Below are 25,173 nucleotides of genomic sequence, written 5' to 3'. Positions count from 1 at the left end.
AGGAACTAGGCGTTTCTCCAGGGCCAGAGGCTAACCGAGCCCGACGAAAGCTCCTCCGGCACATCGGCCAGGAAAAAAAATGAGTTCAAGAAAAATATAAGTGGGCAGAGAAAGCAAGAGAGGGAGACAGAGAGAATAGGCGAGGTATTCACATATAAAGAAGCGAGATTTCAGACATATTTATTCATTGATGTCAACAGTTATTTTAGGAGTAAAAGAGTTCAGAGTTTTGAGGCGTCTGATTTAAATATTTTACAAAAAAAAATAATTTATTTATTTAAAATAAATTATACAAAAAAAAGTATATCGTTTTTTTTATTAAATAATATATTTTTAAATATATTGAAAAAAGAATATTAATCATTTTTGTGGTGGGGCCAATAAAAAATTTGGCAAGACAAGTAAAAATCTGACTAGGCCACAAAACAGTTGAGCCCTGGTGTGAGAAAATTTTGTTGGTGGTTTGCCAGAAGAGGGTCCGCACTAACAGCGAATGGGATTAAATCCGGGGCCTGTTTCAGACTCTGACAGCTTTTTCTGCATGAGGTGGTGTGGTAATGATTAGGATGGTTAAGCCACTATGAAACAGAGATATCCACCTTACAAAATTAGGCGTTAGAGGATCATTCCTCAATCAGAGACCAAAGTGACTTCATATGACTGAGGCACCTGTGGAATGCAACTTGTAATCTGTATCCATTACTGATTGTCCCTTTGGAATCCCATCACAGGCCTCCAGGTTCAACATTGAGAAAGAAATCTTCAAGGACATGGATTAGCAACGTGAATAAGTCGCATGCAAAATCACATTTTTATATGTTGACGTTATTTAACAATGTGCATCAAAGCAATGGAGTAAATGTTGCAGTTGTTAGAACAGTTAATCTCAGTTTGAAAAGAACTGAAAGCCAAAAGAAGGGGAAAATGAATACTAGTGAATTAAGAAAAGCCTGATAATTCATTCCAGGCCTAATGTAAACAGTAAGAAGATACAGTAGCAACAATGAAGAAGCAACAAAGGAACCTCAAATGATTCCTCGAGGCAATTAGCCTACTTTTTGTGTTTTCAGCAATTGATGAAATGTAGGTCAGAGACATCACATGAAGCAAGATAGAAAAACCACAAAAGAGGGAAGGAGGAGGAGATTGGGTTTGGTTTAATCACGTACTTCGGCCAAGGTTTTTAGACCCCGTAATAAAGCACAACTTCAGTAAATGGAGGGGGCTGTGAACTCCAGCCCATCCAGGCCATAAAAGCCCACTGTGCTGAATTACCCTGTTATTAACAGTAATGTAGTCCTCCATTCCTGCTTTCCACAGCCCACTCAGACACTCTGCATGGGTCTAATAATGCACACCCTTGATAGCCTCTTGGGAAGGGGGAAGGGGGGGGGTCCTGAACACAGACAGAAGAGAGAAACAGCATGCCAGTTGGCACTACCATTCATCTCTCAGAGACCAAAAGAAGTGGCCCTTCAGCCTCTCACTCTTCCAAAAGACATCCATTCACTTACTGTCTTTAACTATATTTTGAATTTGAGCCCAATCCAGTGGAAATGAAATGCCGCTAGACCTGCCTCCAAATTTACACAAATACATCCCGAAATATTTGTGGCCTTGTCAACAGCCTCAAATACCAAAATCTAGCCTTCAATCACTGGCATTTGGCAGTTTCTGTAGGCTATGTCAACTCGGCGGCTAGAAAAGATAGCAGAGTCATCTAATAAAACTGTGAATCAAAAGCTACTCATTGAGGTAAAAGAAAAGCTTGTTTGTTTTATTTGGTATGTTTGCATGGGTTTGCACTAGTATCAGATTCATCTGACTTGAGAGTTCAGGCACACTCTTAGCATTAATTTATGGAAGCTCGTTTTTGCATCGGATTAAAAAACAAAATGGTAATGGTGGGATAAAGTTTAAAAAGTCAAAATTACAAGAAAGAAATAGTCACACTGCAAGTTATAAAGTGACATTGTGAGATAATCACATGCTAAAATTGCTATTACGATAAGTAAAGTCAATTGTGAGAAATAAAACTAGCATTGTGAGATATAGTCACAATTACAAGACAGTCACAACTGTGACACACAAAGCCCCAATGCAAGAGATAAAGTTGCAAGTGAATTGTGAGATATAAAAACTTACATTAAGTGATTCAAATAACAATTGTGAGATATAAAGTTGCAATTATGAGAAATAAAGCCAATTGTGAGATATAAAACTAGCATTGTGAGATATAGTCATAATTATGTGGAAAAAGTCACAAATTGTGAGATATAAATCCACATTGTGAGTGATAAAGTCATAGTTATGAGAAATAGTCGTAGTTTTAAAATATAAAGTCAAGTCACATTGTGAGAGAAAAAGTTGCAATTATGAGAAATAGTCGCTTAATATAATAAAGTGGTGGAAACAGGCTTCCATACTAATGCCATGGATTTAAAACTGCAAGCTAAAAAGATTCTAGGGGATAAATAGTCTTTAAACCATGATTAATTTTAAAAGAAGCATCTACTCTTGGACTTTGCTCAACCCAAGACAATTAACTCTGAATCTTGCCAGCTTTCTTAAAACCGGAGGCTGACATCATCTGTGCCCTTGCCAACCAGTCAGGTATTTTGAGGGCTCGCTGAATAAAGGCCTGTCACAGAACGACTGTGGTATGTGCTCAAGACAAAAGAACACGTGCTGTGAGATTTTAAGGTCTTTCTGATAGCTTTAGACGGAATGTTTTATGGAATGCACATGACTAGATAGTGCTTATAGTTGTCTCCAATTTAACAAAATGTGAAATAACCTATTAAATTTAAAATACCTAAAAAAATTGAAGGGGATGTGAATAACTCCATCCATTGGTCGTGAATAACTCCATCCAAAAACTCTCTCAAGGTCAATAAAGGGACACCAGGAGAAATTATTGCTCAAACTGATGAACAATATCATTGAAATCTGGACTACTCCTAATACAATACACTTAAACTGTATAAGACAGCAAAAAAGAAAACAGACTAACAAAGTGATTGTCAGTATACAGCTAACATTTATTTGATGTCTAATATTAAACTCATATATGAAAACACACAAATGCTTTAAGTGTGAGTAGCTTGTTTGCTTGTTTTTGACAATTCGGAAATCAGAACACGGGGTAAATATTTAAAGGAATACAAAAATCTGTAATTATTTATTCACCCTCATGTCGTTCCATACCAGTATGCTGTTATTTTTCCCATGGAAAATAAAGCAAGAAACTTAATGCAGCCCTTAAGCTCCAAAATTACATCAAAACACCACAGACTGAAATTTAAGCCATTGTTCACTGACAAGTCTATTTAATTATATTCCTAAGTGTCAAGCCTAAATGTGGGGTATGGGATCAAATTTGGGCCAAACATATTTGGTTCAATGACAAAATAAAAGTTTCTAGGATAAAGAAAACACAAAATACTATTTAAAAAGGTTTGAATTTAAAACACATATGCCAAATTTTAGAAATGTACTCTTTGTATTCATGTTGGTTACATATGTCTTTTTTAAAACTGAAGAAAATATCTATTTTTTGTTCCACAGAGGAAAGTCATACAGATTTGTAAATAATGCCAAAAGTTATATTTCTTTTTTCGCTGTTGCTTACCCTCCATCCTCCTGAAAGCCTTCAAGTTCATCTCTCTGCTCGGCCAAGGTGGATTCCAGGTCCAGATAACTGCCATTATGAGATAACTGTAAAGCACAGTCATCGAGCTGAGAGAGAAACAAAATGAAAAAGACAGTTTAAAAGAAATATTCATATGCAACAAGTATCAAAGTTCATGAGGAAACAACATTACACCCAAGTGCAATCATAAATACATATTTAAGTAAACAATCAGTAATACTGATGCATTTGATATGCATGACATCAGGCTGATATAATGCTAAGCCTTGACATGTCAGCTATGTGCATCACAGGAATGCACCATAATTTGTTTATTATTATTCATAACATCACAAAGATTCATAAACTGTGACTAAACCACATTCAAGCAGTCATGATTCATATTATAATGCTGTTAAACACTAGGTGCCATTAAAGCTTAAAGTCATTATGCTGTCATGTTTCTAATCTACCTTTATTAATGGACACGTTTTGTCAGAACGTTATTTCAAAACGTGTCACATTCATTTTAACATCTAAACTGAGGAATCCAAAGAACTTGTCATAACTATAGCACACTCTTATTCAAGGCATTCAGGCCAGCTGATTTATAGAAGTGCTGTGAGAAGCCCATCCACACCATTTGGAGATATGCAGCAGTGTTCAGAGATCTGCTCCGTTGGAGGCCTGTCTGTTTGTTGACACTCAATTACAGCCCAGCGATGGGATTTGAAACCTCCCAGGGGGCTGTTGCTGAACTGTCAATCAACGTGTGAGCCCGGGTCACCCGCGACTCTAAACATGCTAATTACACGCACTGTTCCCAGTTGACTCCCCCCAGCCCCAGATCAGGCCTTTAAGCCCCAGTCTGGCTTACTGAGCCACTTCCAGCCCCAGGGACAGGTAAGAATATCCTTCATGCGTTGGCACCAAGTGGAGTTTACTTTTGCCAGCACGTCTATAATACCAAAGGGGTCTTTGTTGAAAGTCTCTGTCCCCACATGTAAGATCTTTGGAATCCTACTAGTTTTGATTTGCATCGCTATATGAAAACACATGCTTGGACTGTGGACAACTGATTTAGCTAAAATTACCATAAATGTGCAAGAATTAAAAACAAATAGCCAAGTTCTAAGAATATACTCTTTGTATTCACATTGGTTTTATATGGTTTAGAAAATGTACAACACTTTCATATGGTTTTGAAAAACGTTTGACCATGCATTAATATCATTACTTATCGGAGTCGCACCACATGACATTGCCTTGTCATCGAAAAGTCAAAAGATCCGACTATTTTGGAGACTTGCTGACCTTGACGTGAAGTCATGAGGGTCATTTCCTGTTTTTTCTGCATGTTGGTTGCACCACATGACTTTGCAGACAACGTTTTCTTTTTTTCAAATATAAGGTTTTCTTTTAAAGAATTTCTTTTTCAGTATGAAACCAATAGAGTTCTATGGAAGCTTGTTTCCGCCAAAGAATAAAAAATAAAAAAGGTAATTGCGACCTTTTATCTCACAATTTTGACTTTTTATCTCGCAATTGCAAGTTATAAAGTCAGAATTGTGAGATATCTCGCAATTGCGAGAAATAAACTCACAATTCTGACTTTTTTTCTCAGAATTGCATGTTTATATCTTGCAATTCTGACTTTATAACATGCAGTTGGGAGATATAAAGTCAGAATTGCATAATATAAAGTTGCATTTGCATGTTATAAAGTCAGAATTGAGATATAAACTCACAATTCTAACGAGAAAAAAGTCCGCTTTTATTTCCTTAGAATTGGACTTTATAACTTGCAATTGCGAGTTTATATCTCACAATTCTGAGAAAAGATGTCAGAATTGCATAATATAAAGTCGCAATTGCGTGTTAGAAAGTCAGAATTGTGAGATATATATCTCGCAATTCTGACTTTCTAACACGCAATTGCGTAACGTAACGTAACATTCTCATTTTCCACTAGATATTTTCCTCTACATCTCATCAGCAATTTCGATTTTGTCCGTCTATCGGACAAAAAATTTAGCATCATATCATTGTCCCCTTTTTATTATACCTGCAACCCTCAACAGAGCACTTTGCCCAAACCTGACTTAACTATAACCTCTGAAACGATTAATCCACCCCAGAGTTTTGGTCTGTTTTCCATAAAGATACTGTCTCTGTTTCTCTGTTTCCGACAGACTTTCAAGCAGATTGCAATTGGCCCGGTAACAGGATTACCGCTCTTCCCCACCTCCCAACACCTTTGACTGCATGTGTGCTGCGAATTATACACCAGTCAACACCATTAGGTGTGGCAGCTAGAAACCTTAAGCCTCTTTTACACAGAGATTTCAGAAAAGTTGTTCCGGTAACTGTTCTGGTATATTAGGATTTGTTCATTCACACTGTCAGAGCTTTCTTGAATTCTGAGCTTGCGAATTTGACCAGATTTAAATAGCTAACTATCGAAGGAGGAGAAAGTCTGTATACAAAAGGGGGGAAGTGAAGATGACAATGGCTGCGAACTGATTTGCTGAACAATTTTTCAATTGTTCTAAGATGGAGTCGATATACACAATATTCAAAATATCCTACTTGTGAAGCAAATATTATAACCATAAAAAATCAGATTTAAATCAGATTTAAAAATTAAAAATCTAAGTTAAAAAATATATATAATAAAAAAGTTAAAAAAAGTTAAAAAAATTACATGAAATACAAAGTTTTTGCATGATGTCTGGCCAATTTTTTCCCATTGCATTTTTAAAAAGATTTTAACCAATGTTGAACATTACGCTTTCCTTCCCATGTGACTATTAGGGATGTGTCCATATTTTTAAACTGACTGTTTATTGCGTTGTCTAAATGGCTTGTCCACTAATTGTCTTAAGAAAGCTCTGTATAATAAGGCTAGTTTCAGGTTAAACTGAACCTGATCGGACGTGTTTCTTAGAGGCGTTTACATAAGACGTGTTCTTGGCGAAGCAAAACAAAATGGAACATTGTGTTCAAGGTGCGTTTTTAACCTGACAACACTCATGGCGGGAAGCTCAAAAAACACCAGACGATGTGATGCAATCACCAAAATGGTCTTAATCTTAATGCGTATGGCTTTAGAGACAGTGCTTTTTTTTTGTTGAGAAATTTAAGGGCACTAGTTTTCCAAAAATGCTTTATCATGCAAACTGTCTAATGGCTAATTCACACCAATTACAACATGCTGCTAAAAGTATCAAAACTATAAATATACATATGGGAAAATAGACATGATTGCTTACTGTCTAGTCAATTTCTGGACGCAGATTTGTCAGTGAAATGAATAAAACCAAGGACAAAATTTGTCCTGTTCCAGGTTGTCCCTTCTTGACAACAGCCCCGGTTGGACCATCATGACCAATTTGTGAACATGGGATACACTGTAAAAGACTATGTTCCTAAGTTGTAAACAAAACATTACCTTATGTGTCCTAACCTTGACTGGTTTTCAGATTATCCATTAACAGGCTCTGTCATTCAATTTCCTGCCACAAATTACAGTAATTTAATTAAAAGTGGAGAGAAAGAGTGAACGGAACAGAGACAGAACGAGTGAGGATGCTACTGTAACTGGTAAAGGCATTAAGGGTTGAAAAGCTTTGATCCCATGGCCACTCTATTCATTTCAGAGAGCTGGTGGTGCCCAAATATCATGTCATGTTGGAGAAAAGACACACAACATGTGGTCAACCATGGCAACGATAACTACACTGCCTCATCTTTCTACCTCAAGGGTCTACATTTCCTATAAACCCATGAAAGGAAGCCCAAATTTTCTTCTGACAACAAGCTCAGTGAGGCATGATATAGGACAGGGGACTAGAAGGAAAAGGATGAGGGCTGTTACAAATAGAGAGAGTTTAATTTAACATGTCCTTAAGATAGAAAGTGCTACACAAGATTACAGCCCAGATCTGAAGCTCACAGGAAATCCAGACACGCAATCCAAAGTCAGACTATATTTAGGGCACATAGACCTGGTAGAGGCATGTCTGGTAGAGGTATAGGTGGGGAGTGATAAGATGTGAAAGTAATCATGACCAAAAAAAGAAAAGAAAAACATGGACGTTCCACTCATTCTCGTTCCATTAACCAGTTTTAAAGCCATTTACAGCAGGGCAAGAGGGCATAAAGTAGAAAATGACAAAACTGTCCTGATATTATACCATGAAAAAAACAAGCCTCAAAAAGTACCAAATTCTTTTTCTTGATGGTTACACCACATGACAAATTATTGAATTAAAATTGTTGTATGTAAAAAAACTGTATGTAAAACCACGGTAAGTTTGCCAAGGCAAGTTTGTAAGAAAAAAAACAAGAGTAGTTAACAGAAGAGATATCACAGGTTTATCACTTATCTTAAAGGGTTAGTTCATCCAAAAAAATATATATAATTGTCATAATTTACTCACCCTCAAGTTATTTCAAACCTGAATTAATTTCTTTCTTCTGCTGAACATAAAAGAAGATATTTTGAATAATTTTGATAACCAAACATTTGATGGGCCCCATTGACTTCCATAATATGGAAAAGAAAAAGAACTATGGAAGTCAATGGGGCCCCATCAACTGTTTGGTTATCAAAATTCTTCAAAATATCTTCTAGATGTTCTTTTACAGAAGAGGCCAGGAATTCCAGGAACGTAGAGAGATAGTTTATCAAAAAAATGAAAATTATGTCATCTTTTACTCATCCTTAAGTCGTTCCAAACCTATGATTTTTTTAGTTCTTTGTCCAAACAATGAATGTCAATGGGGTCCAATGTTGTTTGGATCTCAACATTCTTCAAAATGTTGTCTTTTGGTTTGGAACAACAAGAGGGTGAGTAAATAAATTTTCATTTCTGAGAAAAATGAAAACTTTTCATTTTCTTCCTAAATTAACAAGAACTGATCCTGAATCATCTCATAACTTCAGACTCTGTTAGCTTAAAATAACTCCGATTTAGATCCAAGACTAAACTCTTTATTTTAAAACATTGCAAACATTAAAGTGCCTGATACCGCTGGATATAAATCCTCAGGCAAACATTATATATAGCCCATTATGTTGTTATAAGACCCTTAGGTTAGACCCTTAAACTAAAGTGTTGCACTTCGTTCTCGAGCCAGAACTCCCTTGTCTTGGCTCGAGAGTTGTAATGTATTTACATCTTCAAGAGGCAGAAAGTAGATTGCTTCCTAAGAACTTGGCAGGGTAATTGAGCGGGGGGAAAAAAACATTTTTGGTTCATTTTTTCCTCCTTTTCGTGGTCTCCAGATGTGCTCCATCTTTCTCAGTTTGACCCAGATATTTCATTGCAAGAGACCCATTGCAGGTACTTCAGATTAGTCACCCGGCCGGGAGCGAGTCAGGGACACTGATAACCATCAGACGGATGCGGCCTCCGGCGTGCTCGAGTTCCATGCGTTTTCATGTCAGCTGTACCGTGGATCAATCGGACTAAAGCTAACAGCATTCCTCTCTGCCGCTGAGCTGACTGCCAGGTTCTTTGCATTACTGTCAACAGACAGTAAGAAGGTGAGGGCCAGCTTTAACCGTAATGTGCTGGTGTTTCTTGGGAAACAGTCACCCTTCAATGGTCTTCGTCATCATGTCAGGTCTATAATCTCACTCTCTCTGTGCCCTTCGCCAAGTGTTTCATAAGGCTCACAGTGATGGTGTGAGATTCGCCAGCCTTTCTTCAAAATGACATCAGCCTCTTAATAGGGCGGTGACTCTATCTGAAAACTCATTTTCACTCATTTACAACTCTTGTGACTGGAACACACAGTCTAATGACAAGACAATAAGAAATAATGTACAGATTCAAGTAAAACACAAGTAAAAAGTAGGTTTTAGGTTGTTTTTTTATAACCGAAATTCACAGTTAAAGCTAAAATCCTAGTCACAGAGCTCAAAACAAAAGTACTGTGTGAGTGGCCGAAAAAAATAAGTATTTAACTTAAGTAATAAATGTATATTTCTATTGTTAAATGGATCCTATGGATCTCATCATTTCTATAAAAAAAAAAAATTGCATAGCTTTTTTTATTTTTAATGTATGTGATGTGTACTTTATCTAAAGTAACTGAAACTTTATCTAAAGTAGAGATTTAGAAGATAAATATTTTTTTTCAAATGTTACTTTTTTTATGTTTGCTTAAATGTTTATTTGATTAAGAAATTTAATTACATTTTGTTTTTAAATGTATACTATTTACGTTTTATTTACAAAATATAAAAAAAAGTTTAATATATATGTGTGTGTGTATATAGGATATATATATATATATAGACCTATATATATATATATATATATCATACTTTGTTTTGTTTTTTATCTGCAAATTTAGCTAGCTTAACCAAGTCGACACACATAAAATGCAACCCAAATAACACTTTATAATAACTGCACGCTATTAATCATTAGTTAAGCATCAGTAAACAGTTAATTCATGATTTATAAAGCATTAATAGACATGAATAAGCAGTTCATAAATACAGCTATAAATGATTTATTCATGATTTATAAGCATATCTATAATAGTGTTTAATAACTTTATTGATGATTATTTATTATTTCTAAATGAAGTATTGCATTACTTATAAACCAGTTATTTAGGAGTTGTCAGTGGTTCATAAGATCACGAAAGTGTAAGTAAATGATTAATAAACTATTTAAATGTACATTCATACATCTTATTATTCAGACATAAATAGTTAGTGTGTTTATAAATGCTTCATTAACATGTATTTCTACTGTAATTCCTGGTTAATTCAGGTAGGTATAAAGCATTTAGTAGTGGTCAGTTAACTATTTTTGTGAGCTCATCTAAAGTGAGGACTATTTATGCCTTGTAAAGCATTTACAAAGGAGATTTAAAGGCTTGGTTATCTTCTAAACAGAAAAAGGACACAAACACAACACAGTGGTACAGAACATAGAAATATTTAAGATGTATGAATGTACATTTAAATAGTTTATTAATCATTAACTTTCTAAGTGATCTTATGAACCACTGACAACTCCTAAATAACTGGTTTGTAAATAAAGCAATAATTAATTTAGAAATGATAAATTGATCATTAATAAAGAATGAAAATACAATTATTAAACACATTATAGATATGCCACTAATGATTAATAGCGAGCAGTTATTATAATGTGTTACCCATAAAGGTACAAATAAAAAGATAGCGCTTACCCACTTGAGCAAGCGACGGTTCCGTCATGTGAATCACACTTGGAATGTATTCAGGAAAACTGGGTCATTTTTTGACATTAAGGTGACTGTCAAAAATGGCCCAATTTAACTGAACTCATCCTAATAATACATGGAATTATATGTGAATGTACAAAATATACAGGTATGGTTAAATAAACAAGCTCCAGATTAAACAGTAGGTCAAAGGATTAAAGCAGGAGCAAAGGCTGCAGTTCTGGGAGAGCAGCTAATCTGAGCGCAGAGCTCCTGGATTAACAACAGTATAACTGACGGTTCCCCACCCAGCCACTGACCCTGTGACCCTGTGGTCATGAGGACGGAAAGCCGGGCCTGGCCTTCCTCTTCCAACCACAGAATACAGCACTGGCAAGCGAGCACAGATCTGGGGATGTCCTAAAAATAAGAGTTCACTGGGAACTAGCACCGCTTTCCAAATCCACACACAGAATTTCATCCTCAATTTCATCTCCGAGCTCAGTTTTAGCCAGTGTAGGAAGGGAATAAACTTTTCTCATTCAGACTTTTTCAGTCGCTGCAGTCACCCTGCCTGAACTCCTCAGGTCATGGCGAATAAAATATAAAACAACATCCTCCTAACTGCAATGTAGCATATTAACCAAGCTGCTTTTATTAAATCTGTGAACTGTGAAACCGACAGCGGTCTGCGTGTTCCAGAAAGTCTGGTTCTACATCAAAGGCATAATTAAATGAAATAACAATGCGCAGCGGCTAAATGAATCACTCGCTGACATGCTTCGGCCACTTGATGTGTGTTAGCAATAAGTATTTTTGTGTTTGTTTCCATTTTAAAATTATAACAGTGTCTGTGGCTGCCTTCTAAATACGCAGCGGCAAATTAGCAAACATGTTAAGAAGGGTTTGTCACACGTATGTGGACCACAACAGCAATCATTCGTGTTTCAGAGGCGTGCGAAGCCAACGAGAAACGTGGAGCTTTTTTTTTTTTTTGCAGACTCTGCCGAAAAAACACAGAGGAAAAGACGCTGGCCTGCAAAAACCTCAACTCTGCATAACAATGTGTAAGGCTAATCCAGAGTTCAGCCGCAGATGTGAAGGGCTAGCCTATATTTTACAGCATTTAGCATAACTTCTCATTACCAGACTCTGTAATTTCGGCAAAATTCATGCGCAGACAGAAAAGGCTTCCCGAAAAAAAGGAACTCAGTGAAGACCCGCGCGGATCCATCAAGCATAGTGAGAGATGTAGCATGTGCAAGTGTATGTCTGTGCGTGTGTATGAGAGAGATAAAACAGATAGTGAGAAATGTCTATTTACTATTTAAATAATCTGGCAATTAAAAATACCTTAAATTATGATCTTAAAAGCAAAGAGAATTTTCATATTTCAGAGTAAAATAGGATTTTTTTTTTTTTTTTTATCAGTCAAGAATTGATTTGATCATGAAAAGTGGGCTTTAAACACCAGAATAATGCCTTAGTAGCTATATTAAGCTGTTGGTTAACATTATCCAATAGCCCGCCCAGCCTAAGTGACATCAGCAAGTCGTTTCAGATGAAAAGCAAGTTCCTTTTGGAATAATGTGCAGTGATAAATGGTTCGCAATAAGTGCAAGAATGTGCTCTATATTACTTTATCAGTTGGAGTACAAATGGAGTACGTCCTAAAAGGACTAATCAATCTGGAAACAAGATAACTAAACATCTGAAAATATACACTCTATCCATTAAGCTCAGAAGGAATCACAAACCATATCACTATAATTTGGTTGGCACATTGACACAACATTTCGCCTGTTTTGCATTGCACATACTAGGTACTTTGGGGGCAAAAAAAGAGATCTACACCACAAATTGACTCCAACTATTCAAAATCAACAACAATGTCACACCATATGGTACATGTTTATCACTGCATCCTGGATAAACAATTTATAATGCTGCTAAAAACATGTCTGTATATCTTACATATAAATATTATAATTAGTCTTCATTTTATTCAAGTATGAAGGCAAATATATTGCCAGGCATTTTATAACCAAGTTCTAAATTCTTCATGGAATTGTTTGATAACTAAAACACTCAACCAATGCACATTTTGATTAACAACATACGTTACGACAGCCTTGTATGACACCCTGGACACGTAACAAAACATGTCACTCTGTTACTCTTTGCTGTAAATGAAAATAACAATCAAGACAAAGATGGACTGTGTTCAACTGAACGAATCCAACTGGCTCATTTGCGGGCTGATGTTAAATAGCAGGCCAGCACATCTCCCCCTCTCTCTCTCTCTCTCCCTCTCTCTCTTCCTCTCTCTCTCTCTCTCTCACTGGCTCTACTTCACTGATGCTTTATTTGATCTCTGTGGTTCCTTATACTGACTGCTTAATTGTAGTAAATCTGGGAAAACAAACTGTTTCTTCAATAAGAGTTTAAATCATATCTCATGTTGCTAAGCTGCCAACACTTTTAAACTGAAAATTGTGTGGAGGGTAGGGATGTGGAGGTTGAGGTTCCCTATTAGCATTGGGTTTAAATCCAAAATATTGGCAAATAGGCAATATTTCGCTTTGAAACCAAATCTTCAGCCATCGTCTTGTCAGTCAGCTGGCCTCACTTTTGTCACGTGATAAATGACTAAATGCTGCGGTGAGCAAGTGATGTAATCGGTGTGCGGCTGAACACAGTGTAAAACCGGTAACAGACTATCGCAGCAAACCTAAGTGGAGGGAAGTTGAAAAATTTGTTGGCCTGGGACCTTCTGATACACCAGAGAAATCCCCTTAGGATTCATCCCTTGCTGGATAGAAGCAACTTAGAAATAATAATAAAGGAAACACCCAGATATACATGTATGAATCATACATTGATCTTACTTTGGAAAAACTTTGTGAGCAAATTTGGACCAGAGTTTGCATTTTAATTACAATACTGTTGCTGTCTTAGATTCTTGTTATATTAGTGTATTGTGGACTGGCATCCCCAACAGCCATGTCATAGCCTACATATATGAAATATATGGCAAACACCTGAAACCACTGAAAAAATGGTGCTCACTTTTACATTCAATGTTCCAGTGGATGGCATTTACTGGAAAAAGAATCCTTCAGATCTGGTGCCTTCAGAAGTGAACCGGATCTTACATGATTGGGCATGTTTTGTTTCAAAATACAGATATGAACTCCAATTTTAATTATGCATGTTTAGATCTGTGCTTCTGACACAAATTATGAAAATATGATTGCTAAATCTTTATCGACATGAACACATCATGTTCAAACTGATATTATTTATTTATTTGGAGAGCGAGACCTAATAATGGACATTGTAAAATACAATATGGTCAGTGTCTGAATTGCAGACATATGTGTTCAAGACAAGAAGTCACGGTCACATGAGGGCAAAATCCAATAGTGTGAATGTGGTGAAGCACAATATATCAAGCACAGGTCAATTTCAAAATCAAGGAACTTTCTGTTAGGTCACCACAGCAAATCCACATGACCACCTGGAACATGTTGCAAAGTCTGCCTGGAGAAATCTTTCCCTGACACGCAAAGTTCCGGATCGTGTGGATTCCTATTGAAATTACTTGATTTTGCCCATGAAAATGTGCCGAACAATGGTATTTCGGTAAATGTGGAAGAACCTTTCTCTCTGGGACATTAGGAAAACACCGGGGGGTTCACAGTGATGCCTTAAAATAACCATTTTGGGTTCCCCAGAAGCATTCAGTAAACAGTTCTTAAAATAACCAACCATCTTTTCTTAGTGTGAAGAACATACAGTATCAATAATCTAAAGAACCTTTTTTTACTAAGAACTTTCTGTGCAATGGAAAGGTTCCATGGATGTTAAAGATTCTTCATGGAACCATAAAGTATAATAAATAACTTTTATTTTTAAGAGTGTATTTGAATTTTAACATACTATAACAAGATATTCTGTTGAGTATTCATCCCTTAATAGTGCTTAGAATAATCAAATAATCGAATTTTTGGACTACAATGTCAACAGTTAAAGACATGTTTCACAGGAAATATGTCTAAGAAGACATTAGGTAATTAGGGTCATCAGAAAGTATGAAGCAGAAGAAAATTCTAATTGTAAAACAAAAGTCAAATAACTAATGAGCATCTGGACTTGTTTATCCATCTGTTGAAAACGTTTCACCATTTAACCAAGTGGCTTAAGGGACCGTCTTAATGATGGGGATTGAGTGCGAGTCGCAGAAATACTTCCAGGCTTGTTTGTTTTAGAAAGGTTAGTACTTCAAAATCACAGAAATGGTCCACTCATAATGAAGCAGCCTAGATGCTCTGAAAGTTCCATTGATGACTGGTAGTGGGTGAGTCACATTAACTTGTATCTGGTGAATGTTCGCAAGCCAACAAATGGCAACACAGAGTTGACATTCACCTTTTTGGAAACTACAGTCTAATTTGGAGTACACAAGAGAACAGTAATGTTCCTATACAAACAACAATAGGACAAGCTACACTAAACAGGAAGGTTCGGCCCCTATGAGGACCCTTTTTATCTGAACGGTCATCACTGACAGTGCAGATGACAGCTGAAGATTCCAGAGTATATGGACATGGCATGATCAAGCATTCAGTCCACCCAAGTATGGCCCTCAGCTGCTGTGCATTCCTCTAAGACCACAATAACAGCACTCCTAAAACCTGCTTAAGGGATAACACTGTTTATGTGGTGGAAATGAACCAAGTTTAAGACAACAATTATATCTTATACAGTTGGAGAAGAACCTTGACTGTTTTGGGTCATGCGTGTAATGAAGGAGAGCTGGGTAATTTAGAGGTGAGGTTTATTACAGGCTGTGAGAAGAGACAGAATGTGAATATCCACGATATCAACACCAGCTACCTGTCGTTCCTATTATGACATCAGCAAACTGATTACTCATGATTGCAAATAAACAATGCAGCCAGCTATAATAGTTCTGTTATTGAATGTATCTAAATAGAACAGCATAACTAACTAGTCCAGCCTGAAAAGATGTGCTTTAGAAGCACTGATAATAACAAACAACCCCCTGGGTGCACAGGACACCACCTTGGTGCAGTGCGGACCAAGACGCACTGAAGTATCCTGACATCATATCACTTCTCCCAAACAGTGCCTTGGCACAGCACAAATAATATGGCAAGTCATTTTAACATTAAATCTTTTATCGGTTACACTTTATTTCGATAGTCCACTTTGGACATTCTACTACCTATAAGTAACTTTGCCAACTAACTGTCATTAGAGTATTAGCAGAATGTCTGCTTAATATTTGCTAACACTTTATTTTGTTGGTCCCCAAACAGACATTCTACTGACAATAAGTAACTTGGCAACTACAAGTCAACTTATTCTCCTAGCCCGAACCCTAACACCCAACCCTAATCTAACAGTCTACTGACAGTCTACTACAGTCTAGTAATATTCTAATGAGAGCTAAGTTGGCATGTAGTTAAAAAGTTACTTATAGTTAGTAGAATGTCTAAAGTGGACTATCGAAATAAAGTGTAACCCTATAGTATCTATTTTATATTACTACTATATATTTTTAATTACACTGAAAAAAACCGGAAACATAAATTAACTAAATTAATATTTATTTAAGTCAAAATTATTATTTAGCATCAATGAATCAACAAAAATACATCAATTTATACAGGTTTCAATTGCAGGTTTCAATTTTTTACAGTGTACTAGTTAACCCAACAGTGACTAGTATCTGATTAAATTAGTAATTAGAACATCTCGTCACTATTACAATAGTGACATGTAACTGTCCTTTAGTTTTGATAACAATTTGCTATTTTAATCTGTGGTTTAAATATCAACTATTCAATTCAGACTTCAAATACCAGTTTTACTATATTCACTAAGTACTAGCATTGTATTACTGTTACTAGTGTGCAGTCCAAGTACCGTAGGCTACTTGTTGAATAGACTTGTACTTATTTATTAACACTAATAACTTAGTATCTGTTTATTAGACACTTGTATCTACTTAAATTGCTACTAGTAACATTTCTTATCTAACTAGTTACAATTGTTGTTTACAAATTAATACACAGAATAGCCACTTAATAATTGCAATATACCAGTTTACTACAATACTAATTGGTATATGTATTGTCTAATAAATAGATACTAATATATAGTTGCAAGTAACGAATGAATAAGTACTAGTAGGCTATCTAATTAACAATTAACATAATAGTCACTATTAAAGTATTTTCTATTAATTAAAGAAATAACTAGTAGTATAAATATAGAAGCTGCTAGTTCTAAGTTTTGGGGAATAAATGTTATAAAGGCTTGCCATATAACTGCATGATGCCCTGCAGAATTACTGCAATAACATTAGTGCACTGCATCAAAAATAGGTATAAACACCTCTAATAAAAAGTCATGTAAATAGAATGAATAAATCAATGTTTGCTTTAGGGGTGTCATACCTTGTGTGGTGCTTTCAGAAGTCTGTGAACTCCAGCGATCTGATTGATGAGCGGAATATCCTCTCTGAATGTGAAATGTGGGGGTCTGGTCGGCTCCGGAAAATTTGTGCTATTAAATGGATCAGTATCATCTAAGAACTGCACCCTGCATGCAAACGTAGCCATGATACATCCATACACGTCGATTTGGGAAAAGTCGGTACAACAACAGAAAAGTATATAGGCTACCGACTAAAAATCCTTTAGATCAGACGCAGTGTAAAAGTGTCAAGAATCCAGGTACACTCCGTCCTACTCCGATGTCCTGTTAGTGTTTAGTGGTTTCTATATTTCTACAGTAGTTTATAGCAAGAGAAGGGCCGGTAATATCCAAGGGCATGTCGGGCAGGCAAGGTGCTGAGGCAGACTGCTGCAGACGGGACGGGACGGGACGGGACATCTACAGCCTGTCTGATGTCTACAGCGATGCAGTACGTGAGCGGGACTGGGGGACTCCCTCCAGTCATAACAGTGAAGAGAAGAGTGAAAGAGCCGGAGTTTTGGCGACACCTAGAGGTGGAGTTTATATCACAACACGGCGACTTTATGCAAAATTATCGCACAAAATCGTCCATTTATTGTTTATTCTCTTGTGAGCATACTTTTAAAAAAGATTACTTATAACACAAATAATATATTTTAAAGAATATACTTAAGTGTGAACAGAATGTCATTTTTTAAAACAATTATTTGCATGTTATTTACACAATACAATGAAACGTAGCCTAATATTTCAAAATTATTTATATTGTCTTTTTGAAATATGGTTAAACTGTAGCCTGCGGTCGAATGTACTGCAAAGAATTTGGTAAAGGATATATGGAATATAGGCTATACCATATTGGAAAGCTTAAAAGTAAAACTTTTAATTTGATATTATTACACCATTTTTAAGTGAAAGTAAAAGAAAGTTTACTTTCTCTAAGTAACCTACACTTAAAAAGATAGTTTACCCAAAAATGAAATTCTGTAATTTTACTTACCCTCAAGTTGTGTGAATCTGTATGAATTTCAACAGTTGATGGGCACCATTGACTACCATAGTATTTTTTTTTTCCATGCTATGGAAGTTAATGTGGCCCATCAGCTGTTTTGGTTACGGACATTCTTCACTTTTGGGTGAACTATCACTTAATAGTTGATTGATAGTTAAGTTGTATTTTATTTCATTAATAGGCCTATTAAAAAAAAAAAAAAAAAAGACATTTCAACTAGGCTACGTTGTTTATATATATATATATATATATATATATATATATATATATATATATATATATATATAGTCTATACTTTTAAGTATCGCCTACTAGTGCACATTTCAGAAAATAACCACATTTTTGCCAAGGATTTCACGACGAACTGCAACATTTTAAAAAAGAAAAAGAAAAAAAAGAAACTTATTGTGGTGAATTGTGTTTTTAACTGAAATGTTGTCTCACAACATGTCACCCTAATTAGTTGTAAGCATATTAGCACTCATAGTAGCCTAAACCTAAACTATGTTTGCTTAGTAGGCTAATGGCATCTGTTTCAGCGTCCGACAAGGAAGCAACGTTTTCAACACTTCATTCCTCTTGATAGATTGAATTGCTATCTGATTGTGTAAGCACATTCCATCACACATAAAGCTGTCTCTGGGTGGAAAACTGATATAAATCCAATCTATTATTCTCGTCCTATACGCAAATGTAACGGATTCCACCACTTCCATGACGATGGAAATGTTCTGTCCAATGCTCTTTTCTTCGCATAGGCCTACATGTTAATTATTTGAGTATCCCGGTTGTCTGCTCCATTCTTGCTTCTTGCTCGTCATAGATATAAACACTAGATGTCGCCTTGTATACGGCAGTTCATTGGAACGAATGCGTCAATAGAGCCGCCATCTTGGAACAGGGGAGCCCCTCCTCTTTAATGCATCAGCGTCAATGTAGGCAAAGGTCTAACGGAAATAAAATCACCATAAATCGTCATGAATGCGATTTTCTAGTTTTTATGGTTCGTTCCAACGGTCAGTCATGTATTTATCATTGAGTCCAGAGGAAATTTAAGGTTTTGATATTAAGATAATTACTTCTTTTTCAAAATATAATGCATAGTGCTAGTAGGCCTACGTTTATTAGTCACATTCTTCCACTTGAGTAAACTTAGAATAAACTATTGCTATATAATACATATATAAATGAGCAAAACTTGGCCACTAAATATTTAATATTCAATTATTTTAATGATCACAATTAAATTTTTAATTTTATTAAATTGAACAAGCGCAACATTCAGCATTCAATCAAATATTCTAAAAGATGTTTTATTAAGAATAATGTTATTTCAACATAATATCTCGTTATTTCGACATAATATGTGTGCGTGCAACAAGCAAGAAGTGCATTTGTAAATCCGGTGACGCGTGCATTGATTTTTATTAATAAACTTCTGACAGTGTCGACTCGGCTGCAGAGATGAAGTTGACGATCGCCATCTCCGTAGTGAACGCGCCTAGAGAGAGAAATGCACATAATGGATTACATAATCAGAGAGTAGCCTAGCTTTTTTCTTTCGTTTTAAATTATTTCGTTTAAAGACTATTTAAGCTTTGTGTATTTGATGTATTTCTCTTGTCTGTGTGAGGCATAGGCTGAGTTTCGTTAAGTTAGGATGAGATGCGCTCCAGTTAACGTGCAATAAGTAAGTGACCGCGCGGACGCCTCCATGATTATATCAACAAGCAATTTGTTGATGAATAAAATTTATTAAAATTAAGATACAATTTATACAAAACGAAATTCACTTTAAAGAAAGGATTTAAACAGTTGACATTTTCACAAATTTCAGTGTCCTTCCACACCTCCATCCCCAGTTTGCAAGGAAAAGAAACAAGCCCTTGAGCCCACTGTCCTTGTGCAAAACGCACACATACATAAGATTTGCGGAATTCTATGTATAATAATCATGGATGTACTGTTTGAAGATTGACAGGGAGAGGACCAGCATACTATTAGGACTGTACTTACAGGTTTTTTTTTTTTTTTTTTTTTTTTCATTAAAAGGTTTGAGTACAATCGGTAAAAAATCAAAAGTTAGGAACAACACAGCACATCACAGCCAAAAGTGGGTATTGAGGATCAACTCCTGCATATTGTACATTTTAAACACAAGAGTTATTTCAAATAATATCTAAAGAATATTCACAGTTCATTAGCTGTGCGAGAATCACAGTTCATTTTCTTCCTCCAAGCAGAGAAATGTACACTGAACTTATAAAAAAACAACTTGACTACTACCATCCACAGAGTAAATCTAATCCCATGCTGTCTGGTTTAGATTTCGTTCGTGTGAACATCCATACGCAGCACAAAAGTCCGGTATCATCCATAAAATTGAAGTATAGGCGGAGATAGCAGCGTTACCTAGCTACTTCCTATGGCAAGACCCCTGTTCAAAGATGGCGGCGGTTTTGACGCATGTTTAGAACCCCAAGGCGACATCTAGTGTTTATATCTATGCTTGCTCGTGAGGTGATGTGTGGCGGGGCTACTAAACTTCCGTATGCTGACGTTTTTGGGAGGAGTGACGTTTCACACATGTGGCCTGAACAACATTTATTGACCCTAAAACTGATTGACCACCTGCGCTCACCAGTTTCCAGTGGTTAATTGTGATGCATTTATGCAGCAACTAACGCTAGGTGGCAGTGTAAACCAAGAGAAAAATGGAACTTGAGACTCACTCAGTGAAACCTTTCACTCGTGTACCGAATCTTCAGACCAAGTCTGCAAAACTACAAGCACATTATACGCTTTACACTCAGTTTGCTATTGTAAAACAAACTTTTTGCTAAACTCTAAACAGTTCTCTACATTACCCACATCATTTAAAACTAACAGCTCTTTTGTTTCATTTGGGAAACACTGTCATTTAAATGCCACATTCATTGACTGATGTGATGACCTACAGCCAATGATCATATGTGAAAACACAAAATTGACCACTTAGAAATCAATTTATTTATACCACCTTGAATTTCTGTTTATAGTTTAAATATATTTACATATATGTATAGGCCTATATATATATTTACGTGTATATATATTAACATATACTGTATGTATGTGTGTGCATATATATATATATGTGTGTGTGTGTGTGTGTATATATATATATATATATATATATATATATATATATACTGTATATTTATACATACACATACATACTAATACACACACACACACAGCGCTTTGTTAAAGTTGAAGTTCTGACTTGGCTTGTATGCATATTCAGTGTATACATACTGTATATATAATGTTATTAAAGATACATCCTAGGATGCGCTGGGTTTCAGCTCCTGACACTTGTACTGCTTCCATTCATTCGCCTCTTTGATGCGATCCTCCCAAGGACCGTGAGCTCTTGGGAGAGTACCTGCTTTGAAGAGGCTGATGTTAGTACAACGTCTGGCCTCAATGCAGTTGCCACGATGTAGACTTGGAGCTTGAGCTGCCTCCCCAGATCGACTTGAAGCTCCCAATCTGAAGCCGAGGTGAACAAACCAGCTGCTGGCTTGGGCTGTGAATGTGGCTGCTCACTGGCCTTGACAAAGGTGATATTCCGCCGGTCGCATCTGTGCTAATTGTTGGGCTGTGAATGTGGCTTCTCAGCAGCCTTGACAAAGGTGATGTGGAGATTTGCCGGGCTAGGAAGGACATCACAGACTGCTCGGACCAAGAACTTGATCTGCTGTGGATCCGCCTGTCCAAGAGATCTTCTTTTTCAGTGCACCCTCCCACCTCGTCCATGCTCCATGCTGCCGCATGCCCACCATCCCGCAGGTCCTTTCCTCTTCAGCACCTGCCCGCACCTCCTCCAGGACTAGCTGGTGTCGGTCCCTACCCTGGGCCTTGTCATAGCAAGGTTTTGGGTGGGCTCCTAACCCTGCCTGGCCCGTTGCCACAGTGCCAACCAAAGCCCTGTGTCTCAGCCGGTACTCTGCTATCTCTAGGCCTTCCTGTGCTTTCCACTTCCTACCTGTTCGCACTGTGATGCTTGCTGATGCCACCATCGGGTCCTTGGTGTCCCGATAGAGTAGTGCCTCTCTGGTGCAAAGACCTTAAAGGTGAACTAAGTAACTTTTTTACCTTAACTGAACAGCTTCGGAGTCATTGGAATGGTTATATTACTTATTTCGGGTTGAATGGTGGTCGTTTCGCACCCCCCTGGTGCCCGTGAGTGGAAAATACGCACTTGCAACTTTGGGGCGGCGGGCCACCGGCCGCCGCGTCAGGAAGTCTCGCGTGATATCAGGTCTCGCGATGTAAACAATTGCTTTACGGCCAAAAGAAATCTGCTAAAATGCTGTCATTATTGCGCTCCCTCACGCTGTTCGAACCCGAATGAAGAAGACGTTTTAAAGAATATCCCATCTGCTTTGATGTCGTTGATCTACTAGCCTCTGGTGTCCGAGAATCACCAACGAGTTTTTACAACAGTGTTGTCAAATATCTATTCCGAAGCTGTGGGGGGAGCTCTAGAGAGAAACCTGCGAGCAAAAAGTGAGAATACAGCGAAGAAATCCTGAAGTTACTGAGCCCCGCTTTAAACTGTTCGTCAAGGCTGCTAAACGGGAGCTGAAGTTTGTTCCTCTTTCCATGGAGTGCTGCTCTGCTCAAGCTACGTGGAAATCCCAGCCACCTACGAAGGTAGCTACTGATCTTCTTCTCCATGGTTTCCACTCTTGTCAAGGTTACCTCATACACCAGCAGTGGCCAGAGGACTCGAGGTAAGATGCCATGTTGGTATATCCAGGCCTTAAATCGGCCTGGTAGGCCAGACTTTTCGACTGTGGCGAGCCAAGATTCAAGCTCCCTGATGGTGACCTTGCCAAGGCTCCTGACAGGCTTCTCAGTGATGGATGGAATTACAATACCATCCACCTGGAAGCAGAACCACTTTCCCACACTTCAGAACCATGGACCTGGACTTTTTAGGCTTGAAACTCATCCTTGCCCAGGATATACGTTTTTCCAGGCCCTGGAGTATCCACCAGTCTCCTGGCACTGATCATGAGGTCATCACATAAAGGCTCTGAAAGGGGTCTGTCGAACGCCAGATTTGGACAGGGGGCCTCTGCACTCAACATTCTGCTGCATTAACCACCATATTCATGGCAAGGGCAATGATCCCCTTTTTAAGCAGGTGCCATTCTGTCTCCTACTGTCTTCATGTATTGCTGCTAATGCACTTTAATTTCCCAACTGGGATCAATAAATTACTACTACTACTTCTTCTACTTCTGATGTTAAGTTCCCTGAAGTGACGCTAAGCCTGAAATTCCTGTAGTAGTTCAGGATGAGGTTCTTTACCTTACTAGGTATGTGGTGGTGATCCAGGGTTGTCTCAATGAGCTTGTGGGGAATGGAGCCATATGCATTGGCTAGGTCAAGCCAAAGCACCATTATGTCTCCCTTTTCTTCATAAGCCTCTCTGGTCAGCTGCGTGACAACCCCAGTGTGTTCTAGGCAACCCAACACTCATGGAATGCCACCTTTTTGCACAGAGGTGTCTATGTAACCATTCTTGAGGAGGAAGTCTGTCATCCGTCGGGCTAGGACACTGAAGAAGATCTTCCCCTCCACGCTGAGAAGCGAGATGGATCTGAACTACTCCAGTTTAGTTAAGTTTTCCTCCTTCGGTATCCAGATCCCCTCTGCGTGCTTCCACTGGTCTGCTACTGTGCCCCTACGCCACACTACTCGCAAGGATCTTGAGGAGCTCAGGGCAACGCTTATACACCTTGTAGGGTGCACCACTGGGTCCTGGAGCGGAGCTGACTCTGGCTGCTGAAACCACCTCCTGTACTTCCCTCAGTGTGTGCTCTCTGATGTTGAAGTCCACCATGGGAGACGGTACATCCAACAGGGTTCCAAGGGGCCCTAACTCTTGCTCCCTTTGAGGTTCACTCAGGGTGTTGTGCAGCTACTACTTCCCAAGTCAAGTCAGACGTCCACTTCGCTTCTGCCCCAAAAGCTGTTTTGTGAACTCGAAGGGATTGGCCATTAACGCAGCTCTCTTCCTTGCTCTCTCTCTCTCCGCCGCCTTCCGTGCCACTCTGCTCTACGCAGGGTCACGAGTTCCTTCCTAATGCTGTGGCGGAGCTCTGGTGGTTTCTCCTCCTCAGCTGCTGCCTTGCCAAAGCTCTAAGCTTTTGCCGCAGCTGGCAGATCTTGTCTGCCCTTCGGTTCATTGTGTAGTTCGGTCTTGCACTCTTCAACAGCAAACCTCTCTGTCGCGAAGCTGACAATGATGGTAGTCACAGTTCGATATTGATTAATTTCAGTTCCATTACTGTGTAAAATTCATCAGTTGTGCAAATATACTGTATATACAGTGTATTTGTGCACATACATGTACGTGTGACAAACTCCTGACTGATGTGTTGCATGTTGTGTGTGTGTTTTGTGGTTTTGTGTGTAGAGTTTCAAGAAATGGAGCCATAGTTTCAGAAATTGTGTGTAAGCAATTTGAAGAAAAAAAAACTGTAAAACTTTTATTGACAGAATAAAACAACTCTAAAACATAGTAGTTAACTGCAGCTGATCAGTAAAAGCACAGGAAGACCAGACTTTTTATGAGTATATATATACAGACCCTTTCCAAAAAATTAGAATATCATGGAAAAGTTAATTTATTTCCATAATTCCATTCAAAACGTTAAACTTCCATAGATTATAGATTCAGGGCCCACAACTTAAACAATTTCAAGTATTTAGTTGTTTATTTGTACATAATTTGGGCTTCCAGCTCATA

General features: G+C 37.6%; 1 protein-coding gene across 5 annotated transcripts in view; it reads right to left on the bottom strand.

The window, feature by feature from the left end:
* fhod3b (formin homology 2 domain containing 3b) overlaps positions 1-17,817 on the bottom strand; it is a 174,914-nt gene extending 157,097 nt beyond the window's left edge. For all 5 annotated transcript variants that reach the window (XM_084435705.1, XM_084435706.1, XM_084435707.1 and 2 more), the window contains exons 1-2: positions 17,332-17,817; positions 3,632-3,738 (exon numbers count right to left, since the gene is read on the bottom strand). In XM_084435705.1, coding sequence (XP_084291831.1) covers positions 3,632-3,738; positions 17,332-17,496 — 272 coding nt within the window. In that variant the 5' untranslated portion in view covers positions 17,497-17,817. The remainder of the gene's footprint in view (positions 1-3,631; positions 3,739-17,331) is intronic.
* Between the last annotated feature and the right edge of the window lie 7,356 nt (positions 17,818-25,173).

The sequence above is a fragment of the Rutilus rutilus genome (assembly GCF_951802725.1).
Source record: "Rutilus rutilus genome assembly, chromosome: 17".
Lineage (NCBI taxonomy): Eukaryota > Metazoa > Chordata > Actinopteri > Cypriniformes > Leuciscidae > Rutilus > Rutilus rutilus.
This window is presented reverse-complemented; position numbering and strand designations above follow the sequence as displayed.